The 27821-nt window shown below is 50.4% G+C and overlaps 1 protein-coding gene across 4 annotated transcripts in view; it reads right to left on the reverse strand.

Annotated features, from left to right (window-relative positions):
• Positions 1 to 14295, reverse strand: part of MSI1 (musashi RNA binding protein 1) — a 31592-nt gene extending 17297 nt beyond the window's left edge. Inside the window, exons 1-6 of one of the 4 annotated variants that reach the window (XM_056343900.1) lie at positions 13763 to 14295; positions 13441 to 13481; positions 13223 to 13304; positions 13025 to 13109; positions 8258 to 8299; positions 6416 to 6508 (exon numbers count right to left, since the gene is read on the reverse strand). In XM_056343900.1, the coding sequence (XP_056199875.1) occupies positions 6416 to 6508; positions 8258 to 8299; positions 13025 to 13109; positions 13223 to 13304; positions 13441 to 13481; positions 13763 to 13821 (402 nt within the window). In that variant the 5' untranslated portion in view covers positions 13822 to 14295. Of the gene's footprint in view, positions 1 to 6415; positions 6509 to 7177; positions 7261 to 8257; positions 8300 to 12998; positions 13110 to 13222; positions 13305 to 13440; positions 13482 to 13762 lie in introns of those variants that run through there. The other 3 variants (XM_056343891.1, XM_056343910.1, XM_056343919.1) reach the window with 3 other exon arrangements.
• Between the last annotated feature and the right edge of the window lie 13526 nt (positions 14296 to 27821).

Here is a 27821-nt window from a genome sequence, read left to right on the forward strand (position 1 = left end):
CCAAAATATTCAGGTGCACTGATATAAGGCATTTAATACCAAAATAGAATACAGTATAATCTGCCTGGCCTTGGCCAAAAGGCCTGATTTTTCCCATGGCTTAGTCCCACTCTAACATCTTTCAGTCTTCCTGGGACAGTCACAGGTGTCTGCAACAGAGGAAGCCAATGACAGCTTCATGCAGATTTAAAAAAAATAGTAATTCCAACACAAGATTGATAAAAAATGTTGGATGTACTTCCACATGGGCAGATCTTGAAGAAAGTTGTAAATATTCAAGCAAAGGCTTTGCAGAGATGGGCATCTTCCACCTGAACAGCAACTAAAGATGGCTGGGCTGGTCCTAGAAGGAACCATGGCAACATATTTGTAGAAAAATCAGAAGAATAAAAACTGCTGAGACAGCTTCAACATGGGAAATATAAAGCAAATGACCTAGAAACTGCTCAACCATCCTGTCAAGAGGACATTAGCAACCCTACAAGGTTCTCCCAGCTGCTCTAACAGGACAGGTCGATTCTGGGGACGAGGATGCACCAACCCAGAGCCCAGCTCCAAGGAGCAGGCATGCTGTGCCTGTCCAGTGCCAGGAAGACCCTTCTCTACTCGGCTCTGCAGACCTGTTCTCAAAACTCTGGGAATGAGACTCGGCCAAGGGACAGAGCCCACTCTGTGCCACAGGTGAGCAGGACAGCCTGTCTGGGTGTTCCTGCCCGCTCTTGTGCTGTGCCGCGGGCACCTGGTAAATATCAAATGAACCACTAAAGACCTGAATGACCATTACCACTAGAGCATTTTTGGCTATCTGCCTACCAGATGCGGAGCACAGAGAACCCTTTGTTCCAGAGGCATTGTTACCACAAGCCAAACTGCCTACTGCCGCAAGAGAGGTGATCAGATTCCCCTTCTCCTCCCCTCCCCATCTGTTCATTGCAACCATGTTACGCATGAGAATTTGCATAAATTGCCCTCTGATCTGTGGAAGAAAATCCAAAATCCAGTTTGGAAATCCACAGCAGGTTGACAAGTAGCTCTGATCCCTGAAATTTCCAGAGAGCAGCAGATTAAGGATTAATTAATTAACATTCTCCTGATCCAAAGTGAGGGAAACCATGCGCGCTGTAAGCATAGGAACAAGTCTTCCTTTAAAGAAATTCCCCATCAGTATCTAAAGGTTCTCCAATTAGTCAGCAGGGAAAACTCTTTCATATACCCAAGTCAACCACACCATTTTTCTGGCAGGTGTACATGAATATGCATTTGTGACAGACATGCAAACCCTCATCAAATCCAGCACCTCTGATACAGTGGTTTTCTCTTGGTCAGGACAGTACTAGAGTCATTGCCTGAATGAGATCTCAAAACCTGCCTCAAGCAAATGGTCCAGAATTTGGACAGAGTATATTAGATGGCAGCCTAAAGGTCAGAATCGTCCTCAGACCTCAGCAGATCTTTTTTCTTGTTTGCTTCCAGGATATTTTTAGAGAGCAGATCTCTCTCTGGGCACAACTGCTTCACAGAGAGGCTGAGCTTTCATGACCGACTCATCCACATATCACCTGCAGGCCCCGGGGGAGATGCAGGCTGGTTTTGAGCACTTTTCAATCACCCTCGGAGCCACAACTGATTAGTGAGTCATGCAAAGATGTCACTGTGAATATATTTCTTGCACTGCTGCTTCACGAAATGCAAAAGCACACAAGAAAACTGTGAGTGCAAACACCTGAATTGGGTCCAGGCCCCCATTTCTTCCAGTACCTCTGCATTTCCAGTTCCTGGAATGATCAACTTCTCTCCCAGTGACAGACAGAAGACTGGCTGCACCAAGTTAGAGCAAAACTCTACCTTGCCCAGCACCCCACAAGATACCAACCAACAACAGACACCTTTGGAAGAGCACAAAGACAAGGCAAGGGTATTGCAACAGACCCCAGAATACTCCATCATATTCTAAGTCATTTGTGATCTGGGGATTTCCTGAACTTAAAGGGGTGTCTGCGTATTTAAAAAGACCTTCCATAAATACATCCAATCATTTTGGAGTCTATGCAAATTTTAGCAACAACATCCTGGGGCAAAGATTTCACAGCTTAGTTAAGCTCCATGACAAAAAGACCTTATTTGTGCTGAGCCTCCTATCTTGCAATTTGACTTTCTCTACCACTAAACTTCAGACTAGCCCTTGAAAAAGAAAGATGATCTGAGTTTTTTTCAGTTACAATTTGAAACAAATAACCTTGCTCACAAGATCAGACCCGGTGGTCCAAAGAAATCACTCTGACGGACAAATCTTTTTCCCTCAAAAAAATAATACAGAACAATATGTTCCCACAGGTTGAAGTAGAAAAGGAGGAAGCTGGGACCTGAGCTCCTCTGAGGCATCCTCATACATGTTGAACTAGACAGAGGACTAGCTATGCCTGAGGTGGTAGGTGCAAGACACCTTCTCTGTTTTGGGTTTCAGTGAGGGCGGCAGCCTGAATCTAGACAGGCTGTTGAAATACTTCCTTGTGCAGTCTATAAAGATGTCCAACATCATCCAACTTAAGCCAAGACACTTGGCTACACATACTGTGAACACAAGTCTTTCCAGGACTTCTGTCCTACAGTTGAAAAAATAATCTCCTTTAGAAAGCATGTCCATGGCCCTAGCTTGCATCTCAGAGAGATTCAAGTTCTGGAGCCAGAAGTGTTTCCTAGAAATCCCACTATGTTCAAAGCCCCAGCAGCTGCACCTGACAAACCATAGCCAGCTTGAGAGCACTTCTCAGTCTCTCTCACTGTACTAAAAAAAACCCTTTGTATTTTCTTCCCCAGGAAAACAGCAGCCCATATTTTTCATTCACAGTTTTGGAAGAGAAAAAAAAAAAGGTTATCCTTCTTTGAAGCAGAGAAACTCACACTGTATTTGGGATCCTCTTTGAAGCTCCACCCTTTGTACCTGTTAAAACCAAGCATTTTGATATGAAGAACTGGGGCGCAAGCCTCCCCCTTTCTTCCTTTATCCCTAAGTAATACTCATGGATTTCCTCCTCACACATTTTCATTTTTATTTTGACACTTCCATTTTACAAAACTTAGAGAAGGTTTTGGACACAGCAAGGAAAGAAAAGAAAACAAAACAAAAATAGGAGAGTAAGTGAAAATACCAAAATGGAAAAATCAGACTTGGGAATTTTGTTTTATGAAATGGGAAACTATTTTATCTCCAGCTCAACCAAACTTTCATTTTTTTCCTGCTAATGGACACATGAGGTGTGTTGCTTCTGACCCGTGATGCACTGATGCCAGTGACCTTGGTAGACTTGCGAACTGCAGTTCACGGATTTGGACCGGAGGAACATTATGATAATCTAATTTGACCTCATCTGTACTGCAGGCCATAGCACTTCCTCTCGTAATTCCTACAGCATGTGCATGTTTTCTGTCTGTGCTAAAATGTATTTTTCAAAAAGCATCTATCCTAATTTAAAGGCCTTAAGTGGTGGCCAATCTAACACACACTTAGGCTTGGGGCCTGAGGGTTACCTAAAAGATAACCTTCACACAAAACCCATTCAGCAGGCTATATTCTCTTGTCCTCAGCCAGAGGATGATCTGTCTCTTCCTGAAGCCAAGACCCAAACTGAGCTTCCCACTGGATTCTCAAAAATTGACTAAAAATCACTCCTGGGAACCCAGTACCTTGATCTTGAGGAATCAACACAGGATGACTTGGTGCTCCCTGCTCTTTCCTCTCTAGATCCTAAGTGTTCCCATGCCTCCATGCACAGGGAAGAGGAAAGATTTTTCTCCTGCCAGATCCCAGAAAAATGTGGGCCACTTGGAAGAAGGAGGAAATAGACAAAGCTATTTCCTCAGGGTAAGTCCTCCAAGGCAATGCTTTAAAGGGGCATCCTTAACAATTCCTTTTCACACAGTCCAAATCCAATTCCAGAAATAGTACTGACCCAAATGACTTAGAAAATTTTTTTTTCAGATAGACTTTCCAAGATAAGGGTAACACGACTGAAGTTTCCACACCTCTCACTTAAAGATGCTATAAATTGAGGAGATGAAGACCACAGAGTCAGGTGCCAAGGGCACCTCTAAAGAAGAGATCCTAGGAGACCTCTGAAAGCTAGGAGGCCCCAGAGTATCATAAACAAATACCAGAAGAGTCTGTGTATCAAAATCATGTTCTCCATGAGTCACATCTGAAACTGAAGGCAACAGGCTTCTCTCAGCTGTACAAACCACAGAGCGGCACATTCAGAGCTCAGAACTCCGGAGCTGATGGCCACGGAGGCTTTCCTCTGAAACACACTTTCCCACTGATCTGCACATCAGCCATATGGAGCTACCAACCGGAGAGAATTTCTCAGGAAACAGTGCTCCTGGCCTTCAGTGAATTATTTGAGGCTTAAACTAGAAGATGGTCACAGGCCAGGAGCAACGCTTTATACAAGAGCTCTGAGGAGGCTCTCCTCAGCTGAAGGGGCCAGATGAGTCAGACAACTGCCCCAAAAATGGAGACTCAATCTGACCAGCCTTGACCTCAGCCCATGAAAACTCCCCAGAGCCAGGAGGCTGACTGCATCAGCCTCACGCAGGTTTTTGAGCACCAGGTGTAGTCCAGGATGCTGGTTCTTCAGAAATGAATTGCACCAAGCAATGCAGAACTCTCCCTTCTGCCCAGTCCCAAGAAAACAATCTGACACAACCAGTTCTTGCCAGTCTCCTGACGTCAGGACACCTTTCAGCACATGACCATTAAACAAGAGCAACATAACAGCGTAACACCCCAAAAGAACTGGACAGTACTTCTCAAGCTAGAGCAACTGTAACCGCTTGTAAACACAGTGCTACATGACGTGCTTCTGCTTCAAATTAACAGACGTACAGTTAAGGTTAAAAGGGGATTACACCCAAAACATTTTGTTTTCTGATCAAAACACATCCATCAGCAGTACAGGAGCACATGGCAAGTCAAACAACCTTCAGACTACACAGACACGTGGACAACACCACCTTTAGTGGTGACACCTTCAGTGACACCATGTAAAAGCTCTTGGGGACACAACAGAATTTGCTTATTTCTAATAGAAAATAAAACCACACAGAGCTAATGACTAGCAAACATGGGGGTATCTGACCGCTTTTGCTACTGCCACTTTCTCTTAGGACTGAGCAGAAATACAAAGGAGTTCCACTTCACAGTCACTACAGCACACCAGGACATGCAGATTTGACTTCAGAAGCTGAACAAAGGCACTGAGCAAACACTCGTTCCAAACTTTCTGCCCAAAAGTTCCAACGATATAGCAAAGGTGGCTACAAAACTCCCTTTCACCAATTAATGTGCCTTAGCATAACTTCACCCTTTTGCAGGATCTTTCTGAAGAAAATTAATACCAAAGCCATCCCTCATGCTCTACAGTTTTCATGGTACTTTCCTTCACATCCATGATGCTATCAGCAAGGTCCTGTCCCAATTACTGCCCACCAGACTGTGTTCTGCTCCCCTAGCCCAGCAGGAACAGAATCCAACACTTCCTGCCCCAAACAGCAAACCTATGCACACCACCACCGAACAACAGTGACACAGTCACAGAGCCCTGCCCCCAGAGGTGACCACATTCAGCATCTGGGTACAATGATCCCCTTCAGTTCCTGATCCCATTAAAAATCTTGGGATCCTTCAATCCAGTACTAGTGAGATTACTCCTGGAGATGCTCACAACCTCCTGATGCAGCTGAAGGGCCAAGATCGAGCCCCCTTCTATCCTCCGATTCGGTCCCAGCTCACAGTTTGTACACCTGGCTGGCATGGACCATGCCACAAGTGACTTCCATCCACAGAAGCCCACCCTTCCCTGAGCCACCAGCTGGCACAGAAGAGCCAGGCCAACACAAGGGAGAGTCATAGTGCCAGATTTTCTTCAAATATCCAAAACTAACATCACTACTTGCACAAGACTCAGCAGGAGAAGTTTCAGGACCAAAAGGCTAATTCTTAATAAAGGATTACCAAAATATCAATCACAAGGCTTTGTGTTAGAAACAGGCCAACATCATAGGTTTGATGCTGCAGCCACTCTGTTAAAAGTGTCTACAAACATTTGAACAAAACGCAAATCTACAGGCCACAAGAGGCCTCTGGATAGGAAAACCACAGAAAACCACTTCCCTTAGCCCAGGTCCTATTGACTCCAGGAACAAGCACAAATTCTTTCAAATAATCACAGGGCAGGAGTCACTGGCTGTAGCCCCTACAAAGACATTACAGCCACCCAGCATCTGTAACTGACCTTCAATCTGCTTAACCCTCTGCAAAAGACTCACAAGCTCCTAACCCCGCCTCCACAGAAGTTCAGAAAACTCCATTTTGCCCCAGAAGCAACAGCTTTGATCCAACACCACTCAGGAGACTTACCTTCCCAAACTGTTCGAAATACTGTTTCACATCCTCCACAGTAGTGTTCACGGACAGACCACCCACAAATATCTTCTTCGTTCGGGTCACCATCTGGAAAGGGGAAGGACAGGAATTCACCGAATAAACCCAGAGCAAGATGAGAATGAGATTCAAAAGGCCAGTAAGTCCCCTCCGCTGCCAGGAAGCGCCTGCCTCTTTGCTGCAGCTGAGCCTCCACCCTCTTGAAGCTCCCTGGCCAAACACGGCTGGCAGATCTGTTCCACGCCAGACCCCAGTTCACGCTCTCGCTCTCCCACCACCCCATCACACTGACCGGTGCCCAGCCACTGCCTCCTCATCAGACAGCACATTACCAGCCTCTGCCCTCGCTAACCTGCTGCCACTCCCTTGGCACATTGACACCACCCCGAAGACGTGGGGCACGACTGCACCCTCCCCAGCCCTCCAGCAGGCCTGCCACTTCTCGCAGCCAGCCTCCTGAAGGTTCTTCCAGAGACGCCTGCTCTGCTTCCCAGAGCGGAAAGACGGGCAGGAGGCCTGCCAGCGCAGGAAGGCTCCCAAGGCTTCGCTCTCCTAGCTCACAAATCACACAGCACCCAGTCTTACACGGAATAAGCCTTATTTCACCCCCATTCCCGAGTCACTTAAAGGAAGTCCAGTCAAATCCCAGTTAAATCTTTTCTGCCTTTGCAAGAAGGTAAAGAGAAGATCCCTCTGCCCCATGTCACTCATGCAGCTGTGACAAGGAAGAAAACTAACTGCCCTGAGAGGGGCCATTGCTACCAGGCTGAGGCACACCGACATCCTTTGAATCGGCTCTCCAGCTGCATCCTCCCCTTGGCTGCTTGGCTACACCCCTGCTCTCAGAGGAACACATGGTCCTAATTACCCCAAGGAGCATAGGGCTAATCCGCAGCAATTCCCTGGCTTGGAGAGCAGCCCGTTCTAACACTAAAGCACCTTCTGTCACCAAACTGCTTAATGGAATTAACCCAATTCCTACCATGTGCTTCCTGGCTCCAGTTACTCAGGATACCTGCTCACCAATTGTTCTCAGTGCCTGATCCCCCTTACTTCCCTCCCAGCACCAGTCTCCTCTTCCCTCTCTGCTTCTTGACACTGCTTCTCCCCAGCTCTTTCTCCCATGACAGCACTTGCAAGAGAGACTCTAAACTTTACAACTCCCATCCAAAAGCAAAGTTAAAGGGAGACCCAAAGTCTAAAGGCAGTCTCCAGCCTGCTGCAGGCTCCTCAGTTAAAAGTTTCTAGCTGCACACCCGGAAAAAATTCCTGCAACCGTGCACTTCAGTGCTAGAGCCTCTTGTAGATAAGGTCCAACACCAAACTCCTTCTGCCTTTTCCAGTGCTGAAGCACACAAGAATTTCACAAAATGAAATCCCTCTCCCCCTCCCTGCCATACACCTGTTCGTACACATGCATGTGCATCCGCACAACCCTCTTCCACCTACGTAACACTGCAGCATGGAGCTATTCTGTATCAGCTAAGGCCTGAAACTTCCAGCCACTGGCTGCAGCCACAGAAGGATGAAGTTGAGCCTGGGCATCGTTTATTTCATCAGCTCCAGTGAGCACATCCTTAAGTACAACGGAGGGATCTCCCAGTTCCTCCAGCGCCACACCACAAGCCTGACAGGAGTGTGCCGCAGCATAGTGCATCAAGCTGGTGGTGCAGCATAACGGCCCCCGCTCCAGCTGAGTCCTCAGCAAACCCCAGGAAGCGACTCCATTACGCGCACTAGCAACCTTGCACAGAGGGACAAGATTCACCACCATGAATTTCACCCTTTGGGGTGGCAAGGGCTGCCCGCAGTGCTTACCTTGGGCTGTGCTCGGCGGGGGAACGCTACCTTCGGGTCAATCTGAAAGAGACGTGGGGAAGAACAGGTGAACACGCTTTTGCTGCCTATTGACAGGCGCAGGGTTTCCTCCATGCACATGGCTGTGTCTGCCCACGTGGCACCTTGCTAAAAACCCAAAGAATCTACCTGAGGTGCATAAAATGAAGCTGACTGCAGACATCTTTCCCTCTCAGTAAGGTGTAATCCAGGGAGACTACAAGTCCCAGCATGCAGTGGTCCGGCTCTGGCTGAACGCTGGCCAGATGCACCAGAGAGCCCATCACATGCTGGGATTAACAGGCTGGGCTGCACCCTCCCACTCGGCCTGCCCTTGGGTGCTCTGCATCACCGGCCTAATATTAAAAGTGCTTTCTTTTGCCTTTGGGCTCTCCCCCTTCACTCTACCTACAAGTACAGAGCTCACCTGGCCAGTAACAGGACAAAAAAGAGGCAGCGCACAAAAAGCCAAACATTTCATCCCACAAAACACAGGGTGAAGAAATAAAAGAGCAGACAGAACAGCACAAATTAAACCGAGGAGTCCAAAGCCCCCCAGGCTGCGAAGGCCGTGGCTGCAGGGCAGCGTGCTGCCCCTCTCCCCAGGCTGCGCTGCACACAATGACGGGATGCCTCCCATCCACAGGCTGAGCCCTCCATTGTGCCTGTTCAGCTTCTCTATAAACCTGCTGCCGGCCGGAGCTGCCAGTCCCCGTGCTGCCATCCAGGTGCCGCACATTCTGCTGGGCTCAGCACGGATGAGCGCGTGCTTGCATTGGCCTCACACTACCACCACCACCACAAAAGCTGGGACAACACTAATGCAGCTGCAAGCCAAACACCCATGAAGCCTCCTCTCCTCCTCAGCCACTACCTCTTTCTTTTTAGCCTATTTTTACAGCAACTCCTGCAAAGTTACATCACATCGGGGATGATCCAGACCTACAAATCAGCTTACAAAGACCTGTGGTTAAAGGCAGGTCTGGCTCATCCCCACACTCGGGCAGGCTGCAGCTGGGAGGGCAGCCTGGAGCGTCGTCCCATCAGCCCGGCAGCTGAAACAGCCCAAAAGGAAGCTGTGTTTCTCCAGCTCCTCTCACGGCTTTGTTCAGCTTTCCAGCCTGGCCACTGTCCCGCATCCTTTCACTTGTCACACAGCCCCAGAGCTTGGCCTCCCTGCGCCCTTCCACCAGCTTCTCTCCCTGCCTTCCCCACCTCCATCCTGACTCACAGCCTACAACATAAATAAACTCAGCACGTAAGTAAACAGAGGCAAAAGTGAAGAGCACAAATAAACTCAAAAATAAACCTCCTTCCCCAAGCTCCAAACGCCAGCAGATTAGCATACCCTCCAGTGCCTCCCTGGGGCATCTGAACTGTCCCTCCCCTCCCCACGCACCCACCCACCCACCCACCGCTTCCTGGCTAGTGCAGACACCCACAGTGAATTCTGAGGACAGGGGACGGCAGGAGACCAGGAGGTTGATGGCAGATAATAAGCAAAAACAATAATCTACTGTCTTTTACTTCTCAGCCAGTGTCATTCAGCTCCTGCCAAGAAGATGCTTTCATACTCGGCAATGCTAAGCTCAGCCTCATTTTCTCATTAGCCTGAGTGTGATCAACTGGGCAGAGATAACGTGTCCTCCTGGCTGGAGGGAGCAGGCAGTCATTTCACAAATTCTTCTGCACAACCAGCTATTGTTGCAGGTAGAGGGAGGCCAGGGCAACCGACTGCAGGGGCAGCCCTGGGAACACAAGGAGGGGAGAAAGTTCAGTGCCGGACTCCAGTTGCTCGAACTGGACTGCTTCTCGGTGGCTGGAGTCCTCCTAATTAATGCAAAAGCACTGGTACCTTATTCCTGCATTTCTGGTGTTAAAATGAACAGCTCTGGAGAAGTTGTGTTTCAGTGTCACCCGCTGACGTAATGGATCCTTTTTACAAACCTAGATAGAAATCTGCTAAGGGTAAGAGCATTCAGAGCTGCTCAGATTGTATCCAAAAAACAAACCCCCAAGATCAGGCTGCGGTGAGTGGAAGTCACTTGAGCTCAGACCGCTTCCACTTCACCCCGTACAGCTTGGGGGATAGGAGTCCCACCAATGTCACAGGTGTACCGGCGGGCCGGCTGGGCTCCTCATTAACGTTCTTTAGGCCACCTACAGCACCATTTAATAGCTCAAGTCACGTAACTCCTGCATTAACCCGGCTGGCATCAGTGCCCCAAAGCAGGGGGAGGACAGGGAAGGGCCCGTGAGACCTCAGAACTGGATTTGTTCGTTCATCGCACCTCCACGGCTACCTCCGCTCCGCTGGTCTGCACTGCCCAAAAGGTGCCGATCGCTCCCTCCACCACAAAAGACAAACCCAGCAAAAACTGAGTAATGGCAACAAAGAGACAACAGGGCGACCCAGCACCGCCAAGCCTGCTCTTCCCAGAGCACATAAAGAAGAAGCTCAAGGCAGTGGCCAGCTGCAGCTTTACAGTCACACAAATCTTTCACCTTGAGCCTGCGAAGCCAATCTCATATCAAGCATTTTCATAAATAACCCCATAGGCTGCTACTATCTAGCTTACAAACAAAGAGGAGCCTGAAAAGCACAAAGGTTTCCCCAGAGAATCAGGCCAACAGCCCTCGTTAGGGTAGGAAGAATCGGAAAACAATGAAGCAACAAGTTGGGCAGACACTGCCTATCAAGTGCTGCTTGCCAGGAGACACCGAGCCTTGACAGAAGGCTGTCCTGACACCAGGCCTTTTCCTGCAAGTTTCATAAAACCCTAAATTTGGATTCAGCTGAGTTTGTGTCATTTAACCCATGACTTGCAGCAGAGCCTTTCAGCTCCAGCAGGGAGAAGGCATATGGAGCCTCCATGCCATACCACAAGACGAACCCATCACCAGGCAAAACACCAAATACATCCGACCCGGCTGAAAACTGCACCAAATAAGAAGTAAGAAGGAAAGGAGGAGAGGATCAAAGTTCCTAACAAAGGAAGGGCCCTGGCAAAACTGCCCCCATTCTCCCTGCCGCACCGGCAGGGCGAGCGGAGCAGATGCAGCTGGGAATTTCAATGGCTGGCCGGTCCCCACGCGCCCTGCACCACGAGGCCCTTCTGTTCTCCTGCAGCGCCTGCCCGGCTGCCCCTGCCCAGCCCTGCCCGGCCCTCCCTCGCGGGCTGCATGGTGGGCTGCAGAGTGGCTTCACACAGGCAGCAGCGGCAGTTTGGGGAGAAGAATGGAGACTGTGGGGTTTGGCTCTCCCCTAGCCCCAAAACGCTTTCGGGACCGGTGCTACAACAGACATCCATCACTTGCCTTTCCAAGAGGGGCCTATGCCAGCCCACAGACTCATGACGGGACTAGCTGAGCAGACACCATGTTTACACAGGCTAGTAAAAAAAAAAAAAAAAAGAATGAGAAAAAAAGAAAGCCCTGGGCCCTCCTCAGAAGACTTTGCCATAACCCTCCCCCAGAGCAAAACTCACTTTACATCACTCCTGAAAGGAGGAGGGCTGCGAGTCCTGGGGACCCAGCCCTGGCCAGGAAGGCTGGGGTAGGTTTAACCGGGAGCTCCCGTGGGGAGGAAGGACCTGTGCACATCAAAGGGAGCGACCCAGGCAGTTAAACAGGAACAGACATAAATCTCGCTGCAACTCACACCGTAAACCCTAAGAAAGGGGGTCTCACTCTCCCGCCCTCTCCCTTCTGCCAAGATAAAGGCTAGGACGCCTGAGCCACGCGCTGGAAGAAATAAAGTTGCATGTTTGGACTCCTCAGCAGCCCGTGCCCGGAGCCAGAACATCCCCCCTCCTCACAGTGCCACCCCCTCGCAGCCCCTGCCGCTCCCCCATCTCTACCCTCACCTTCACCCCAGGGCAGCACTACGGAAAAGGAATTCAGGGAAAGGCAAGTCACTAAAACTGAAGAGAAGGGACCTCCCACTCAGACATCTCACCCCCACCCCCCGAAACAGCCTGCACATCTCCCGAGTACCACAGATTTGCAAGGCAGGACCGGGCATGATACGCCACCAACCCAGGGAGCCACTGAAACATTTCTGCTAGCCCAGCCAAGGCCTCTAATCAGCCCCCACTCGCAGAGCACGGGCCGGAGCTGCAGCCGCTCTGAGAGGCTGGTGGTGGCCCACATGGGCGGGCGCTGGCCACACTCAGAGACAATAAAGTCTTGAACCTCCATGACCGTTACAAAAAACTTCGCCCAGGGAAACCACGGGAGAGTCTCTTGGGTGCGAAGCACGAAGGGTCTCAGCCAAGGGGAGGGTGCAGGCCACCGTGGCCAAGGGAAGCAGGGCCTGGGTGCCAGGAATGGCACCCCTGGGGAGGGAGCAGCACTCAGCAGCGCTCGGGGGGAAGGGGCGGCTCCCCTCTCCCCAAATGCAGCCACAGCCGTTTCCCCGTGCGAATCCTGGCCCCAAAATACCCTCAGGTGTCCTAGCTCCGAGAAGGCCACGGTCACTCCTCAGAGGCACCTTATGACCGATGGGCAGGACGAAAATTCATCGCCAGGACCCGCAGAGCCATGCCCCAGGCCGACGGCGAGCCCGGTGCGCGGGTGGCTGCTGGGCTACCGGCCGGTGAGCGGGACGGAGAAAGGGCCCATCGATCCGCATCGGGAATCGATAGTTTACAACCTCTAACAGGGAATCAAACACCGCCATCGACGGCCGCTCCGAGCACAGCCGCTCCGCCGGCCAACGCACCCCTGAGATGAGAGAAGTCATCTCACCGTCTTGGAGTCCAGTTCATGTCTGGATTGGGCCAGGACCTTGTCGACGCCAGCCTGGTCCATGAACGTGACGAACCCGAAGCCCCTGAGCCCCGCAGCCCGGGCAGGAGAGGGGATGCGGAGAGAAGAGAGAAAGTTGGTTAAAGTGGCGGCCGGGCCGCGGCGGGGGCGAAGGGAGGCGCGGGCCCGGCCTCTCACCTGGATCTCTTTGTCAGCGGGTCCCGCATCACCAGACACTCCTTCACCTCGCCGAACTGGCTGAAGTACTCCCGCAAGCCCTCTGCAAGCACAGCGCCCACCGTGGGTATCCCAGCCCGGCCCGGCCCCGCCGCCGCCGCCCCCGCCGGGCTCGGCCCCGGCCCCGGCCCCGCCACCCCCGGCCCCGGCGGCAGGTGCGGGGCCGCCGCGGCGCTCACCTTGCGTGGTCTGCCAGCTCAGTCCCCCGATGAACATCTTGCTGCGGGAGGAAGGAGAGGCGCGGTGAGCGGGGCCGCGCCGGGGGGCCGCGGCGCCCCGCGGGGGTGGCGGCGGCGGCGGCGGGGCCGGGCGGGGAGGGGAGGGCGCGGATCGGCCATGTTGGCAACGGCACCGCCGCCGCCGCCGCCGCGCTTGCCCGGGCCGGGCGGCCGGGGCCGGGGGGGGGGGGGGGGGGGGGGGAGCGGCAGCGGCCGGGGGGGGAGCGGGGGGCGGGGGGGGGGGGGGCGGGGGGGCGGCCGCCGCCGGCTGCCGTGGCGGTACCAGGGGTCGTGCGGGGAGTCCGGGGAGGCGAGGCCGGGCTGGCTGCCGTCTGTCTCCATTCGGACCTCTTCTCCCTGCGAGGAGCGGCGCCGCACTCCCGGGGCAGATGAGCGCTGGAAAAGGGGCCGGACGGACAGGCCATGCTGCCCCCTCCCCCGACCCCTCTCCGCCGGGCGGGGAGGGAGAGAGGGAGGAGGGCCCGGCGGGCACAACCTGCCCGGCTCCTCCCACCCCCGCCGGCCCGCCGGCCGCCCTGCGCATAAAACCCGCCGGCAGCGCCGGGGCCGAGCGCCGGGAGCCGCGCCCGCACCGCGCCAGGGGAGCGCGCCCGGCCCCGGGCACGGCGGGAGCGGCCCGGCAGCCCCGCGGCCGCTTTGTCCCCGGCCGCGCCGCCCGCACCTGCCCCGGGGCGGCGGACAAAGAGCGGCGGAGCCGGGCCCGGCCCGCCGCGCTCGAGCTCGCCGCGGCGGACCCCGGAGGCCCCCCGGTGCTTCGCCGGCACCGGGCGGGTTAACGCCGGCTCGGGACCGGCCCCCGCCGCCGCCCTCCCCTCCAAAGGGCGCTTCCAGGGCAGGACCGGGGCTGCCCGCCTCGGCCCCGTGCCCCCCAGCCCGGGCAGCGGGGAGCCCCGGCGCCCGCCGCCCCCCCCCCGCCGCAACCCGCCGGGACCTGGTGAGGGCCGCCCCGCACGGGAGACCCGGGCCGGCGGGCCGCGGTAAAGCCGCCGCCGGGCCGGAGCCCCAGCGGCCCCGGGTACGCGGGGGGCCGGGCTGGCCCCCAAGCCCCCGCGCGGGTTCTGGCTCGCTCGGGCTGACAGACTGAGCCGTGCCAGGCTCCAGCCTCCCTCCGCTGCCACACGAGTTCATCCACACGCGGGTGGCTCCCAGCGCAGGTCCGTGCGCTCTGCTCTGGGGCAGCCCGGCCTGGGCAGCTGGAGGAGCTCGGCGACGAACACACAAAACGCCTGTAAAGCTGGAGGCAGGGGAAAGCTGCAGCCTCTCCCGAGCGCGCTCTGTGTTGCCCTGGGACCAGGGATTTGTCTTCATCTGTGGCGTATTGGAACGGAGTCATGCACCAAACCTCCGGTGCCAGCTGCCATGCCCCCTCGTTGCAAGAGGGTACAGCGGGGTCCCAGGCATGTGCTGCCCAACGCTCCCCATGTGCTTCTCTAGCTCTGCTTTTTCCAGTGCCAGTCTCCCCCGTACCCTCTTACTGCCTAGAGCCAAGCACTGACAGCTCAGGTCCATGCCATCCTCACTGGACCCTTCTTCCCTTTCTCCTGTGGCTGCTTTTCTGTGTGCCGATATGCCTGGTCTCTCCTGGAGAGGAACCAGGACACCTTTGTTCTAGCAATACTTTGCAACAGTACCTTTGATGCCATGGCCTCATCCTGGGGCCTGCGGCTGCAACTCTGAGTTAAATTCATCCTCTGCCTGTTAGCTCTGCCAAACCACCATTCACCCACTCAGTTTCCTGAGCTGGGTCAGTGACACTGCCCTGTCTCCTGGCTCTGTACCTGGGCACGGCGACACAACACCAGAGATGCAGTAGCCACCCCTGGGAACTGAGCTATGCAGCATCCCAGCTGCGGCTGCAGAGCAGCCCGAGCTCCCACTGCCACCATTCCAGGCTGAGCTGCTTCTCCAGAATAACCCACTCATCATTCCACAGGACTGAAGTCACCACTTTGGGTGGAGGTGCCCCAAGAGGCAGCTGGGCCGGTGCAGGAGGGAAATATAAATAACAACGTGCAGAGGTGGTACTGCAGCAGGCAGGGAAGGGCTGCGTGGCCAGCGGAAGCAGTGGTGCTGAGGCAGCATCCCGGCCCTCTCCTCTGGCGTGTCCTGAGATACCTGGACGAGGGCTGGGCTGTCAGAAAGCCACCGGTGCTGCCTGCCATGCTGCCCAAACTCACTGCTGCAGTGCTGCCTGCTCGCACCTGCTCCCTCTGATTTGGGTGGCAAATACTCCAAAGGGGGGACTTTTCAAGTCACCTGGCACAGGTTTTATGCTCCATAACTGCCCACTGTAGGCATAGTGCTAATGCTAATCAAAACCACAAGAAAAAAAGAAACAAGCTCAGTGTTGGACACGCTAAGGGATGACATCTCTTGGTTTACCTCTAGTGTGTTGCTGTAATTTTAAGTGTGTGTTACTTATAAGACAAAGCAGAGCACTGTGAGGGACACAGTGTTAAAATGCTTCGTTGTTAGGTTTGGAGGTTTTTTTCATTATGCTTATTATTTTATTCTCTTTTTCTCCACCCAAAAGAACATTGGAGAAAGGAGAACAGGATCAATGCAAGTTAACATCTGCAAACATCAGAGGGGGAAAAAAGTGAGCCTTCAGGAGGATTGGGATGGAGGATGTGGTTGGACTTGCATCACTGAGAATGACACCGTACCATGTAACTTATTCCAAGGCCCTTTCCAAAACATACACACAATATTTTGTAGTTCCACCTTAGGACCCCAAAGTGCTTTGTAAATACCAATCCATTTATCTCTGTAATGCATAAGACAGCAGGTCTTGAAAAATATGTTGATTAGTGACAGTAGGAAGCTTTCCTCATGGAGAAGTAAATATATAAAACATTCCAGACCTTATGATTGGAAAGATGATCTGCCGAATATAAAATAATGCAGCATTGTATTCCAGGGGCTGCAGACAGACAGCTGTAGTGCCTCTGTGGCTGCTGCTGAGAGGTTGCCAAACACCAGTGAGATTAACAAAACTGCTCAGTTTTCTTGCTGCTATTCAGCATCTCGTGTGTGGTAGAGTGACACTATCAAAATCATGTCCACTTCCTGCTGAGGAGGATGATTGGCAAAGCTCTGCCCAGCACCAGTGGCAGACACTGGAGTTATTCATGGCGAGAGGGAGGTTCCAAAAAGTAGAGGTTAGGGGAGGGGCAGGGCAGCAGCCGCCTCTTTTCCTCCCTCATCATATAAGGCTTAAGGAGAGATTGTGTCTTGGAGACCTGTCTCTCGCCAGGAGCTTTTAGCAGTCAGGTACTAAGAGAAGTTTTGCTTTTCACTTAGTTTGGACAGCTGATAAACAAACTTGAACTGGAATTCAAATAATTTTTGTAATATTTGTGTTACAATGCTGAACATGCAAACCTGGAAGATATTAACTGCAGCTCCACAGGCAGCCTGGGGGCAATGCCAGTCTCTGGCAGCAGCTTCTGCTCAGCACTCACGCCTGCTTTGGAGGGGATGCTGACCCTCTGGGAAGGCTGATGGCACAACTCCCTGCGAGCCCATGCACGGGGCAGTCAGGGGTGTCTGTCTCAAAGGGAACCCGCTGCCCAGCCACCACCTGCCTGGTGGGAGCTGGCTTGGGGCAAGAGTCAGGCATGTCAGGGGAGAAGAGCTATTTAGAGAAACTTAATAATTTAGACCCTGCTCAGGTGGGGAGGCAGGGGGTACAGTCAGCAACAGGGAGAGAGGAATGGCTGCAAAGGCACCAGGGATTTCTTTGCTTCATGTAAGAAACCTCACAGAGCAAAGTTCGTGATGGGAAAACAGGCTACATGGTGCACGGCATCGAGAACAGGGTGGGAAAGAATAGAGGATAGGAACAGGGCTGCATGCAAGAGAGGAAAAGAAAAGAGAAATATAGGTGTGGGTGCATAAAGGACAGGAGAAGGGGGAATATGAAGAGTAAATAAAGACAACGGGGTAACTGGAAGAAAGAAGTGAGGGAGGGGAGAGGAGACCACCCCAATTGCTACAAAACAGCAAGAGGGATTGGAGCCTTGGGGTGGGTGGAAAAGGGAAAGAGGTTTGCACAGAATGGAAAATAAAAGTAAAACATTGAGAGAACTTGTAGCATAGTGAATAGAGATTCAGCATAAAAGAGCAAAAAAGGAGAGGTCTCTGAAGGACAGTAAGAGATTGCAGGCTTCCACTCGCTGTCCGGGAAATGATGGCTAAGGGAAAAATCAGAGAGCCCTTCCTGCCATTCTGCCTCCCTACAAGCTCTAAAAACTACTACGTGGTGTCTAGTCTCCATGATCCTATCTAAATCAGCCCAGCAAGCGAGGGAGAAAACACTGACTGCTCAGCTCTAACACTGGAGCTGCTCCACACAGCGAGAGCGCCCAGCACCGCACCAGCCTGGCCCCTGTGCACATGCCACTTCTCTGCAGCAGCCTGCAAAGGGTCCCCCTCTCCAGAGAGGAGCTGAAAACATTTTCACTTTCCATTATTTTTTTTTTCCTTAACACAACACTCCAAAGATTGTGTATAAAGCGACAGAAAGCAACAACAGATTTGAAAAATGAGACCTCTTGCCTCAAAGGTGCCCTGAGCTCCACCTTCCCCCTAACCTCTTGGTTGCCACTTGTCACAGAGCTCCATCAGTCACTGCTTTCTGCTCCATCCTTGCTCCTGCATAACCTCTCCCCAGCCCTCACTCCAGCAACCTGTGTACAGGGGACCTTTCCCAGAGCACCCACCGTTAAGAGGCTCTTTCCCAGCTTGGAAGCAGAGTGTTGCCTCCTGCTTTTCCTCTCCTCACCTGGAAGCTCAGAGCTTCCCATGGAGCCGTAGAGGGACACATTTCCCCACGGTTAGAGGCGGGAGATGAGGATGGATGCCACAGAAATCCACCAGATGTGCTAGACTGTTTTAAAGGAGATATTGATTAAACTGTTCCTCACGCTCATTGAGGATAAGGCAACTGGCTCAGTTGGCACAGATGATGTTAGGAGAAACTCAGCAACTGTGAAGATGGCTAAAGATGGGAGAGGTCTGCCAGGAAGGCCAAGGAATCCCCATCCATAAAGATTTTTAAGAACAAATGAAGCAAATGTCAGTTTGGTGATCAGGTTCTATTTTGTCCTTGTCTGCTACAGAGGTGAGCTCTTGGCACCACTTTCAGTCTTCAGTTGTTCTACGGTTTCTCCATCCCATGAGGTGAAGGAACAGAAAGGGTTTGGAGTAAAGGAGGCAAAAGTGAGGGCTTGTCTAACGGAAGGAGGAGTTCCGGGTGCATTCCAATGCATAGGTGGAGGCTAGAGAAGAGAGGAATAACACAGAGAAATTTAAAGGCTGTGGTCCACAGGCACATGTCAGGGGAAGGAACAGTGCATGGGGCCAGGCTGCGCCAAACACTGCCAGGACTGGAGAAAAGGTCTGCGACGGAGCTGGGTAAATGAGGGTAACAGAAAAAGGTCTGGGTCCGGTTTGAGAGCATCAGCCGGTGCAGTAGCTGCCAGATACCTTAGGCAAAATAGGTTTCTGTATTAACATTTTTTTAAAGAATTAAGTTCTGTATTAAAAGTAAAATCCTGTGTCCCAGTAGGGAAAAAAGGAAAACCGAAAAAATAACAAACCCCCCCCAAACACCATCACAGCAGACACAGCTTTTCCAGTGTCTCCCTGCAGTGACACTGCTGGGCGCCTTGCAGCCCAGTCTGCTGAGCCCCCAGTAACCAGCTTCTCGGGCAGGGACCAGTGATGCTGCACTATCGGTTGATCTGCACATCCTCTGCAGGTCTGACGCATGTGTGAATTATTAATCCAGGGCTGAAGTCAGCACCATGTCAAGGACCTCTAAAATGCACCTTAAAGACAGCTGAGTCCAAGGGAACAGGGGAGCAAGGGGAGAACAGGGCTCAGGGGAAGGAGCACTGGATCCTCCGCTGGGATGCTTGCAGGAGGCAGAAAATCTGGGTACTGGCACTGTCCCAGAGCAGCACCAGAAGGAAGATGCACTTACAGGAGCAAACAGAGAACTTTTGGCTCAACACACGAACAGGAGCTGAGCAAGCAGAAGCTGTTTCTTCATCCCCTCTCTTTCAGGACACAATCGATTTCCTACCTCTGCTATAACACTCACGCTGGCTTTTAACTCTCCCATTTCTTCAAGACTTATTTTCTAATCTAAGCTGATGGGACCTTTGCTCCACAAATCCCAACAGCACTTCTCAGAAGACAACTTTATAGCACTCTGGTACTATGGTGGCGTAAAGTAATTGGGACTACACTGTTAAACCTAACAGCACAAAATTGAGAAGGTTTACAGATTATTTTAAGAAATGAACAGAGAAGAGCATCTTTAAAATCCAGGGTGCATGCTAGAGCTCCTGAGAAGGGAAAGGTTCAGACCAAGGCAAGTGTACAGGACAGAAATACACGCTGTAAATCTCCTTAAGCAGCTCAGCCTGTCCTGGTTCCTCAAGGTTTTGCCAAGGTATTTTGTTTGTACTTGTCACATGACTTACATCAGGCATCACATCTTAATCAAGACGGACACCAGTGTCTTCCCAGGCAAAGCTCCCATCCTCAGACTGCAGGAGCAGCTTAGCTGCTTCGTACACGTAACACCTGCCTGCGCCTCCTCCCTGCTGAATGCGGAAGGGAGGCCAGAGAGGCTGCGAGGGTCCAGGTGCGCTGTAGTCATCCCCGGTCATTCTTCTGTTTGCTGTAGAAGAATAACCTGTGGCAAGGCACAAACTCGCCCGGTGGGTGTTGTACTTAAACAACTCCTGGTTTTCTACAGCAGCGCACCCCACCCGGAACAGATGCTCTGGGGCCAGGAGTGGTATCTCCAGAGAGGGAGGGTTTCCCCCACCCCAGGGCACAGTATCTTCACTCAGGCTTACAGGTTCCCGATCCTTCCAGGCTAGGGAACGTGAAACTAGATGGCTGTTACTAAATACTCCAGTTGCAGCAACCCACGTCAGCTTTTAAATGTCTTGGGTTTAGAACTGGAAAAGGCTCAAAATCTGTTCTTTGGTCCCAAGACACAGTTATTCCCCCTGCCCACAGACCCAGTGAGCTGGCCTCTAACCGAAGACAAGCTGATTCTGCACTGCTCAGTCTAGTGGGAAATACTTTGCTCCTGCTGCTACTTGTCCATTCTTGCCCATCTTTTGCTCACTTTTCACAGCCTTTAAGCATTTATCTTTTCACGCCTTTGCCTGCTCTGGATTTCCCTCAAGGCTGATTTTGCTACACTAGGGTCCTTATGCCATTTTCTACACACACACCCTACCCCCCCCCTTTTTTTTTCTTCTTTTTTTTTAAATTTTATATTTTTTGGGCCCAGGCAGGACTTTCTCCACCCACCTCATGCCCATGCGATTCCACGAGCTGAAGTAAACTGAGTCACTGACCCTTTTCCCACTGGGAGCAAAAAGTGATTCACAAACTATTCCTCAGAGCTCCCAGCTGGCCAGTGGCCAAGCCACCACAACAGCTAAGGATTAGCTCCCTCCAAAGTAGCTGTCCAAGACATTATTCAGTGCAAAGCTGGGATGCAAGCAACATGGAGATACTCTGTCAAAAGCAGGGCAATGCGGAGGAGCAGAAGGAAACCTCTCTCACAGTGGAGGCACACAATATATACTGGAAGCATCCTTTTTCCTAAAAGTAGGAATGAAACAGTAACATCTACAATTCAAAGTTTCTGTTGGATACATGTATCAAAATGGGGAATAGTAGCATTAAAAAACAAAACAAAAAATACTTAAGCTTCCTACACAAATTTAATCGACGTTTTTACGATTTTAGTTCGATCTACCTGCCACATTCCCGATCGATCAGTGAGCAGATTCTCCTCTCCTGTTCACAGAAATGACCAGTGCAGCTCTGGAGAAACAAGAAGAGAGGAATCTAATGAGTTACACTGGAAATAGTGGGATCATACTCAGGCTTGTGACACCCTGACTCACTGGGCTTGTAATCTGATTATACGGGTGTTTTTGGAAGCCCTGTGCAGTATGTCCTGCCCTGCTCCAGCATTTTCCCTCTGGGGATCACCAAGTTTGCTGCTTCACAGACACCCTTGGGGTTTGGAAACTGCCCGCTTGTGACAGATGGAAACAGTGAAGAATCTTCCAAAACTCCCCATCGATTTTGAGCGTTCGAGTCAAAAAGCTGGAGATGCAGTAAGTGTTCCCCTTCCCAAACAAGGCCTGGGCATGCAGTGTTTTCTGCAAAACAAGCATGTGGTATCTCAAGATGTGCGCCAGGATCTGTGTTTCTTTATTCACAGTGGTGTAGGTGACTAGGTTGAAAGCATAATGCTCAGATAATCTATACCTTCTTTATGTTTTTAGCCTCAACAGCACCCTGACCTCTATTCACTGGCACTCTGCTAGACACCAGCAGAAAAGCTACAAGCGTCTTCCAATCTCAAAAAGTTATCATGTTCCTGTGACAAAATATATTTAAAACAAATAAAATTTTGGAAAGTGAACCTAAAAGAGCCTCTTTGGTGCCTTAAGAAACCTGGGGATAGAAGAGACATTTGCTGGGAGAGCAGCTCTGGAGCCAAGCAAGTTTTTGAAGTAGGAAAGCTCCTCTTACACACTCCTGCTAGTCAGACAAAATGTGCTCAAGTTCGTTGGTCCTTCTCGAGCCTTGAAAGCGATGCAGTGCCTGGTAAATTCATTCCCAGATGCTTGGGGAACAAGGGATTGTGGGAGACAGTGTAAGATGGGGAGGGATTTACTGCAGAATAGAGAAAAAGCAAATCAATGAAAATTTATTCAGCCTTACTTCCCTTTCGCGGTTTTTTTCTAGTGAAGCTGCAATAGGAGAAATTTTGGGATTTTATGCTTGTGTTGCTTTAAGCACAGGAATGCTGGAAACAAAGGTATTTGATACCTTTGCTGCTAATTACAGTGCAAACTCCCAGTGTCCTGACAATGCCCTTGTCCCTGACCTGGAGGGGCCTCACTGTCTCAGGGTCAGCTGTAATTTAGTTTTAGGTCAAACCTGGGACTCTCCTGCCAAACTAACTGCACTTTGTTTTGAAGTAGAAACCATTTACTAGCAAGTCTGAGACCATCAAACTCATTTCACTAACAAGAAACAGGAACAAAGTGCAGAGCCCCAGAGACAAAGGTCAGTGTTCGACACAAGGAGAGCTCAGCTGTGCCACGAAGGAACGGGCTGTTCTGCCCACCGAGCCACAGAACCACATGAGCTCCGATCTTCTGTTCCCTTCAATTAAGCATGTTTATTACAAAAAAACCCCAAACAAACCCAAAAAACCCCCAACAAAACCCTAGGAACCAACTAAGCCATGCCAGTCCCCGAACAAGCACAATGGCACTGTCAGCCCCTCACCTTAAGAGAGTTTATAATACAGTTTGCTGCATTTCATGGGAGGCTCAAGAAAGAGGACTGAGCTTTTTAGTAAAGCTCATGAGTTGTCAGTGCTGCTCCTACCTCTCCTCACAGATTGGTTGGGTGATTTGAGCCAAGAAAACTCTGGTTTTCTACTTGAAAACTTAGGGTTTTCTTCCCTACCTTAAAAAAAAAAAAAAAAAAAAAAAAAATCTTTGAGATCTTCAGAGAGAACATGCTGCAGAAAAAAACCCAAAAGCTGTAAAAGGAAATACTTTTTAACTTTCTCCGAATAATCAGCATCCTGTAACTCACAAGGAATGAAGTATTTTTTCAAACCAACAGGTTTTGATCCGATCTTCTTCCCCCTCACCATATTCATGGACAGAGATTATACTGTCACAATACCACATAGCATTACCTGAAATTAACTTGACACTTAAAGAACCATTCTTTACAATTTGTGGGTTAGTCTGAAAGCCCAGTGCATTTCACATATTTTCATAGTCCCTGCTCTTTTGCGTTTATGTAGATGTAGGACTGGGCTTGCTAAGGAGAAACCCATCCAGAGCACAAACTTTTTTTAACTCTGCACATCACTACAACAGGCCAACTTCTACCTACAGGAAAAAAAGCTGGGTGAAAAAATCATGCCAATTTACTAAACAGCAAAAGTCTTTTGACCGCAAAGGAGGCTTCCGTGTCTAAAACTACGAACACACAAATGAGACTGGCAAGTACAGACTCAAACACACTCCCAGGGAACAGTAAAACGTATTCAGCTCTAGATGCTGGCCATAGCTGGCACTGGTGATCAGATGCAAGAGACCACAGCTATAGCAAGAAACAGGACTGCTAAGGGATGTTCAAATCTTTCTTTCGTAAAAGTTGACTAGAAGACTGCAACACACCCCGATGTGCGTTAACACTTGTTCGCTGCCATGCTTGACAGCTGCAAGGCAGTGTAGTAGAAAAAATTACCAGCCCTAGAGACTTTCGGATGAGTTCAAAATGGAATACCCCTGTTGTCAGACACCACAGGTTCCTAACTACATATAAACCCAAATCGCTCCACTCATCATTGGCACCTCTGCAAGTATCAAACCAGCTTCCAAGAGCTCATCTTAATTGCCAGAGCTCTTTATGGGACAGGTCCCAGCTACCCAAGAGCTGGCTACCTCCTTCGTGACTCCCTGAGAAAGCCACGTGTTTCAGGAGCAACTCAACTGCCATGTACCAGAACAAGGCTCTGGAGCAGAGCAGATAGCTTCCTTGGCAGGTGGCCCGCATTGCTGGAGCTTGCTCCCAGGAGAGATCAGAGGGAATAAAAACCTCATTGCCATCAGAGCAAAGCACTCAACCTGCTTCTACCAGAGATTTCGCACAAGAGGAGGAGGGGAATTAAAAAAAAAAAAAAAGAAAAATCAAAAAGCGTCTCTACAAATAGGAGGCTGCAGGAACAGAGAAAAGATAACCCAGTTAATGTCATACACACAGCCTTGCTAACAGCCCAGGTAACACTGATCGGTAAAGGACAGGCAGAAGCTCTGAGCAGAGCCTGTTTTACACCTGGAAGGTTACCTGACTAACATCTGGACAGTGAATTGCCTCCCTACATAAAATCATCCAAAACCCAGATCTGCAGCTGCAAAGCTTTCAAGTGAGGTTTTTAAATTTGAAAGTTGAATAGCATGAAATATATTCTATCCCCCAGATGACCTTATTCAAGCCTCTTTTTCTATTATTTTCAAAGCACAGCAGAGGACAGAAGCTACCCTCAGGTTTCTAGGTAGCACAATTCATACCCTGAAGCAGATGAAAGTGCAAACTACTTGGACTCGCTTAGACTTTGTGTGTTTTGGACTCCCCTGCTACTTCAGGTGTCACCACATCTGCGTAACCCCCACAGCAAAGAGAAAAAGAGAGGGTTTTCACTGGTTTCAAGGAAGGCTGAGCTCTGCCCATAGACAAGGTAATTTTCTGTCTACACACAAAGGACTCTGCACAGATAAACTGTTTTCCCAAGGGCACAGCAGAGCCCCTTCAGAGACAGCTCCCAAGGCTGGAGCTCCTGTGCTGCAGGACATGGTGCAGGCTCACCCCCCAGCCCAGCAGGCTCCTGGGGCCAGGGCCACAATGACCATGGACCGCCCAGTTAACCCTACGGAGGTCATCTCCTGCCCTCCACTCTGCTGTCAGGGAGGTAGGGCTCTGCAAGGTGGAGCGTGGAGCTCTGGGCAGGGCTGCGACGGCAGCAGCCCAGCCTGGGAACTCAGGAGCAGCAAGGAAGGAGAGGATGCTGGAGTGGAAGTGATTTGAATTAGAACAAACTGGCTGCTGAATAGAAGCTTTTATTCCAGCATGGAGAAGGCTTTGTTAGTCAAGCACATGTGATGCACAAAAGCCTCCACTTGAATTCATTGAGTTTTAATTGGTTCTCAGGTGGGGGAGGAGATGGGTGTTAGGAATTAGGGATTCCTTAAAGAGGCAATATCATTAAATCTTAACGCCTCTTCCCTCTCACCCCCAGCTTCGGCTTAGGAATCTGGCCTCATTCAATTGGCTTATGTTAGAGAATCAGAAAAACTGAGGGAGAGAAAGGGTGGGAGGGGGAGTCACTAATAAAGCCTAAAGGGAGATCAATGAACAAGGAGGGTGAGGGGCAGGAGGAAGACTGAAAAAAGAAAGAGGCTGGTTGGGAGAGGAGGGAGGTCACACACAGGCAGGGAAAGCAGGAGAACCTCAAAGGGACGAGGGAAAGAGAATGATGCCGTTTGAGTCAGGGCTTTCTTTTCTCCCTGCATTCCTTCTTTTATTGAACACTTAAAACTTCCCTTGGAGATCCTCTAGCTTGGCTCTGTGAGCCTGTGCTCCAAAATAACAGTTGATCACCACAAGGAAGGAAGCAAATCCTGGGATGGGCACGGGAAGCATGCGCATGGGGAACGACAGCAGTGAGAGAAACCTGCTTGGAAGGACCTCGCAAGAGCTGCTGCTTGTTTTGCCAGACACAGCACGTTTCAGACAGAAGTTCTGTTACCAAGAGCCTGCCGCAGACATAGCTGAATCAAGGTCCTTGTGAGTGAAAGAAAGGGAGTAATCGGGAGCTAAGAAGATTTCACAGTTGGCGTTGTAGGAGGTACAGCACGCTGCCCAGCTTACAAAAGGGACCCTGGGTACCTGCAAGCCAGACCCTGAGAGACAACTGCTACCCGGTGATGGGGGGACACACATCTCACAAATGTACAATGATTTCCCTCAGCCCGATACATCGTAGAAGAATGAATTAACATTGTTTTACTTATTACATTTGAAATTTAGATAGGTAAGTGAACGACATACCAAACACTGCCAGCAAACACCAACTCGAACACATTTTCTTTTAGAGTTCCCAACAGAAGAATGCTGCTTCTATATTTAAGCCAGACAGTTTATCCTGTATAAAGCCATACACAGCAGATATTATTTGCAGGAAGCACTGCCTACTGTTTTACATTTCTTCATTACAAAATTAGACTGCACAATCTCTGCTTGTAGACACCATAGCATTAATCTACCCTAAAACCGGGGCACTGCAGCCGATTACTATGGACTCAAACGAAAGGTCTCTGACTTCTGTTTGAGGATCGTGTGGGATGTTGAAAGCAGCATTCCCATGGTGGCTCCTCTCTAAGAGACTGTCTGATCATTTACTATGGTGTGAAATCTGAAGGAAACACAAGATCCTCCACTGACACAACTGTGGTACGGGTAGCTCTCACATACATGTGGGTTATTCATCTATTTCAGAGCACCGAGAAAAAAAAAAAAAAAAGATAAATCAGTGAATTCACCCATCAAACGTCTCACAGGATCCAGTTTTCCAAACCCCCTTCCTGAAATACAAACCTAAGTATCATTTAGAAGTGACACAGAGCCTGAAGTCTCATTTGGTTCTTAACTCCAACCAAAAGCAGACGTGGTCTCCACCTGGCAAACACATTTGAGAGCAGTGGGCTGTGACAGCGCCTGGCATCAGCTACACAGAAAGCATTTAACCACACACGGAGAAGAGCTAACACTACTTGCCTTGATTTTTAATACTGCAAAGTCTACACTCTGACTCTGCCAAGCTCCCTGTTGTCACTGTTTGACCAGTGACATCCCATGTAAGCCCTGCCCCTGTTACAGGAGCAGCAGGGCTTTCCTCCAGCAAGGGAGTCTCCCCTGGAAGGCTCATGTAGGAAAACACAAAGCCCCACAAATCATATTAGAGATTTATTCCCCTGCCCCTTCTAAGCAATGTTTCTTGTGTGCCTCAGTTTGCCTCTTCTCATAGCGCAGCTGCATTACAGGTAGCATACATACAATCTCATTTTCCATCTTACAAATTTTAATTAATCCATGGACATAATTTCAAATAGTATCAGACTCACTGGAAGCAACCAGCTGCTCTTCATCATCATCCATTCAACATTTGTGAGTCCATCTTATTGTGCATAATTCTAAACGTGCTGGAAAGCCACATCACTCTGCGGAGGACTAAGCAATTGCACTGTTTCCTATAACCCTGCATTCAACATTAGAGACAGAGCAACTCCTCTGACTGTCTCCCAAGTAATAAATTGTAGGAAAAGGCAGTCATGGTAAGGATGGGCAAGGTCATGCCTCCAAGACTGTTCCCTGTATTTATCCTAGACTTGTTGACCTGGATGCGTTTGCCCTCCTCCCAGCTGTTTTTCAGTAACAGCCTTTCCTGTAATTGTTTCCTTCTCTTTCAGATATCTTCAGTTTATCTTTATACTTCAGTGCTGGAGTATTGGTTTTCCTGATACTACCTTGTTTCTCAACAGTCCTCTATTTTGTAGCTTCCAGACCAAATGCCATTTGTGCCTTTGGAAAGAAAATTAATTTAAAAAAAAAATAAAAAAAATCTCTCAGTATGCTCAAATATCTCCTATGGCTTTCTGTAGATGCCTTTGGTAGTTGGGATC

Source organism: Falco biarmicus, chromosome 1, assembly GCF_023638135.1.
Source record: "Falco biarmicus isolate bFalBia1 chromosome 1, bFalBia1.pri, whole genome shotgun sequence".
Taxonomy (NCBI): domain Eukaryota; kingdom Metazoa; phylum Chordata; class Aves; order Falconiformes; family Falconidae; genus Falco; species Falco biarmicus.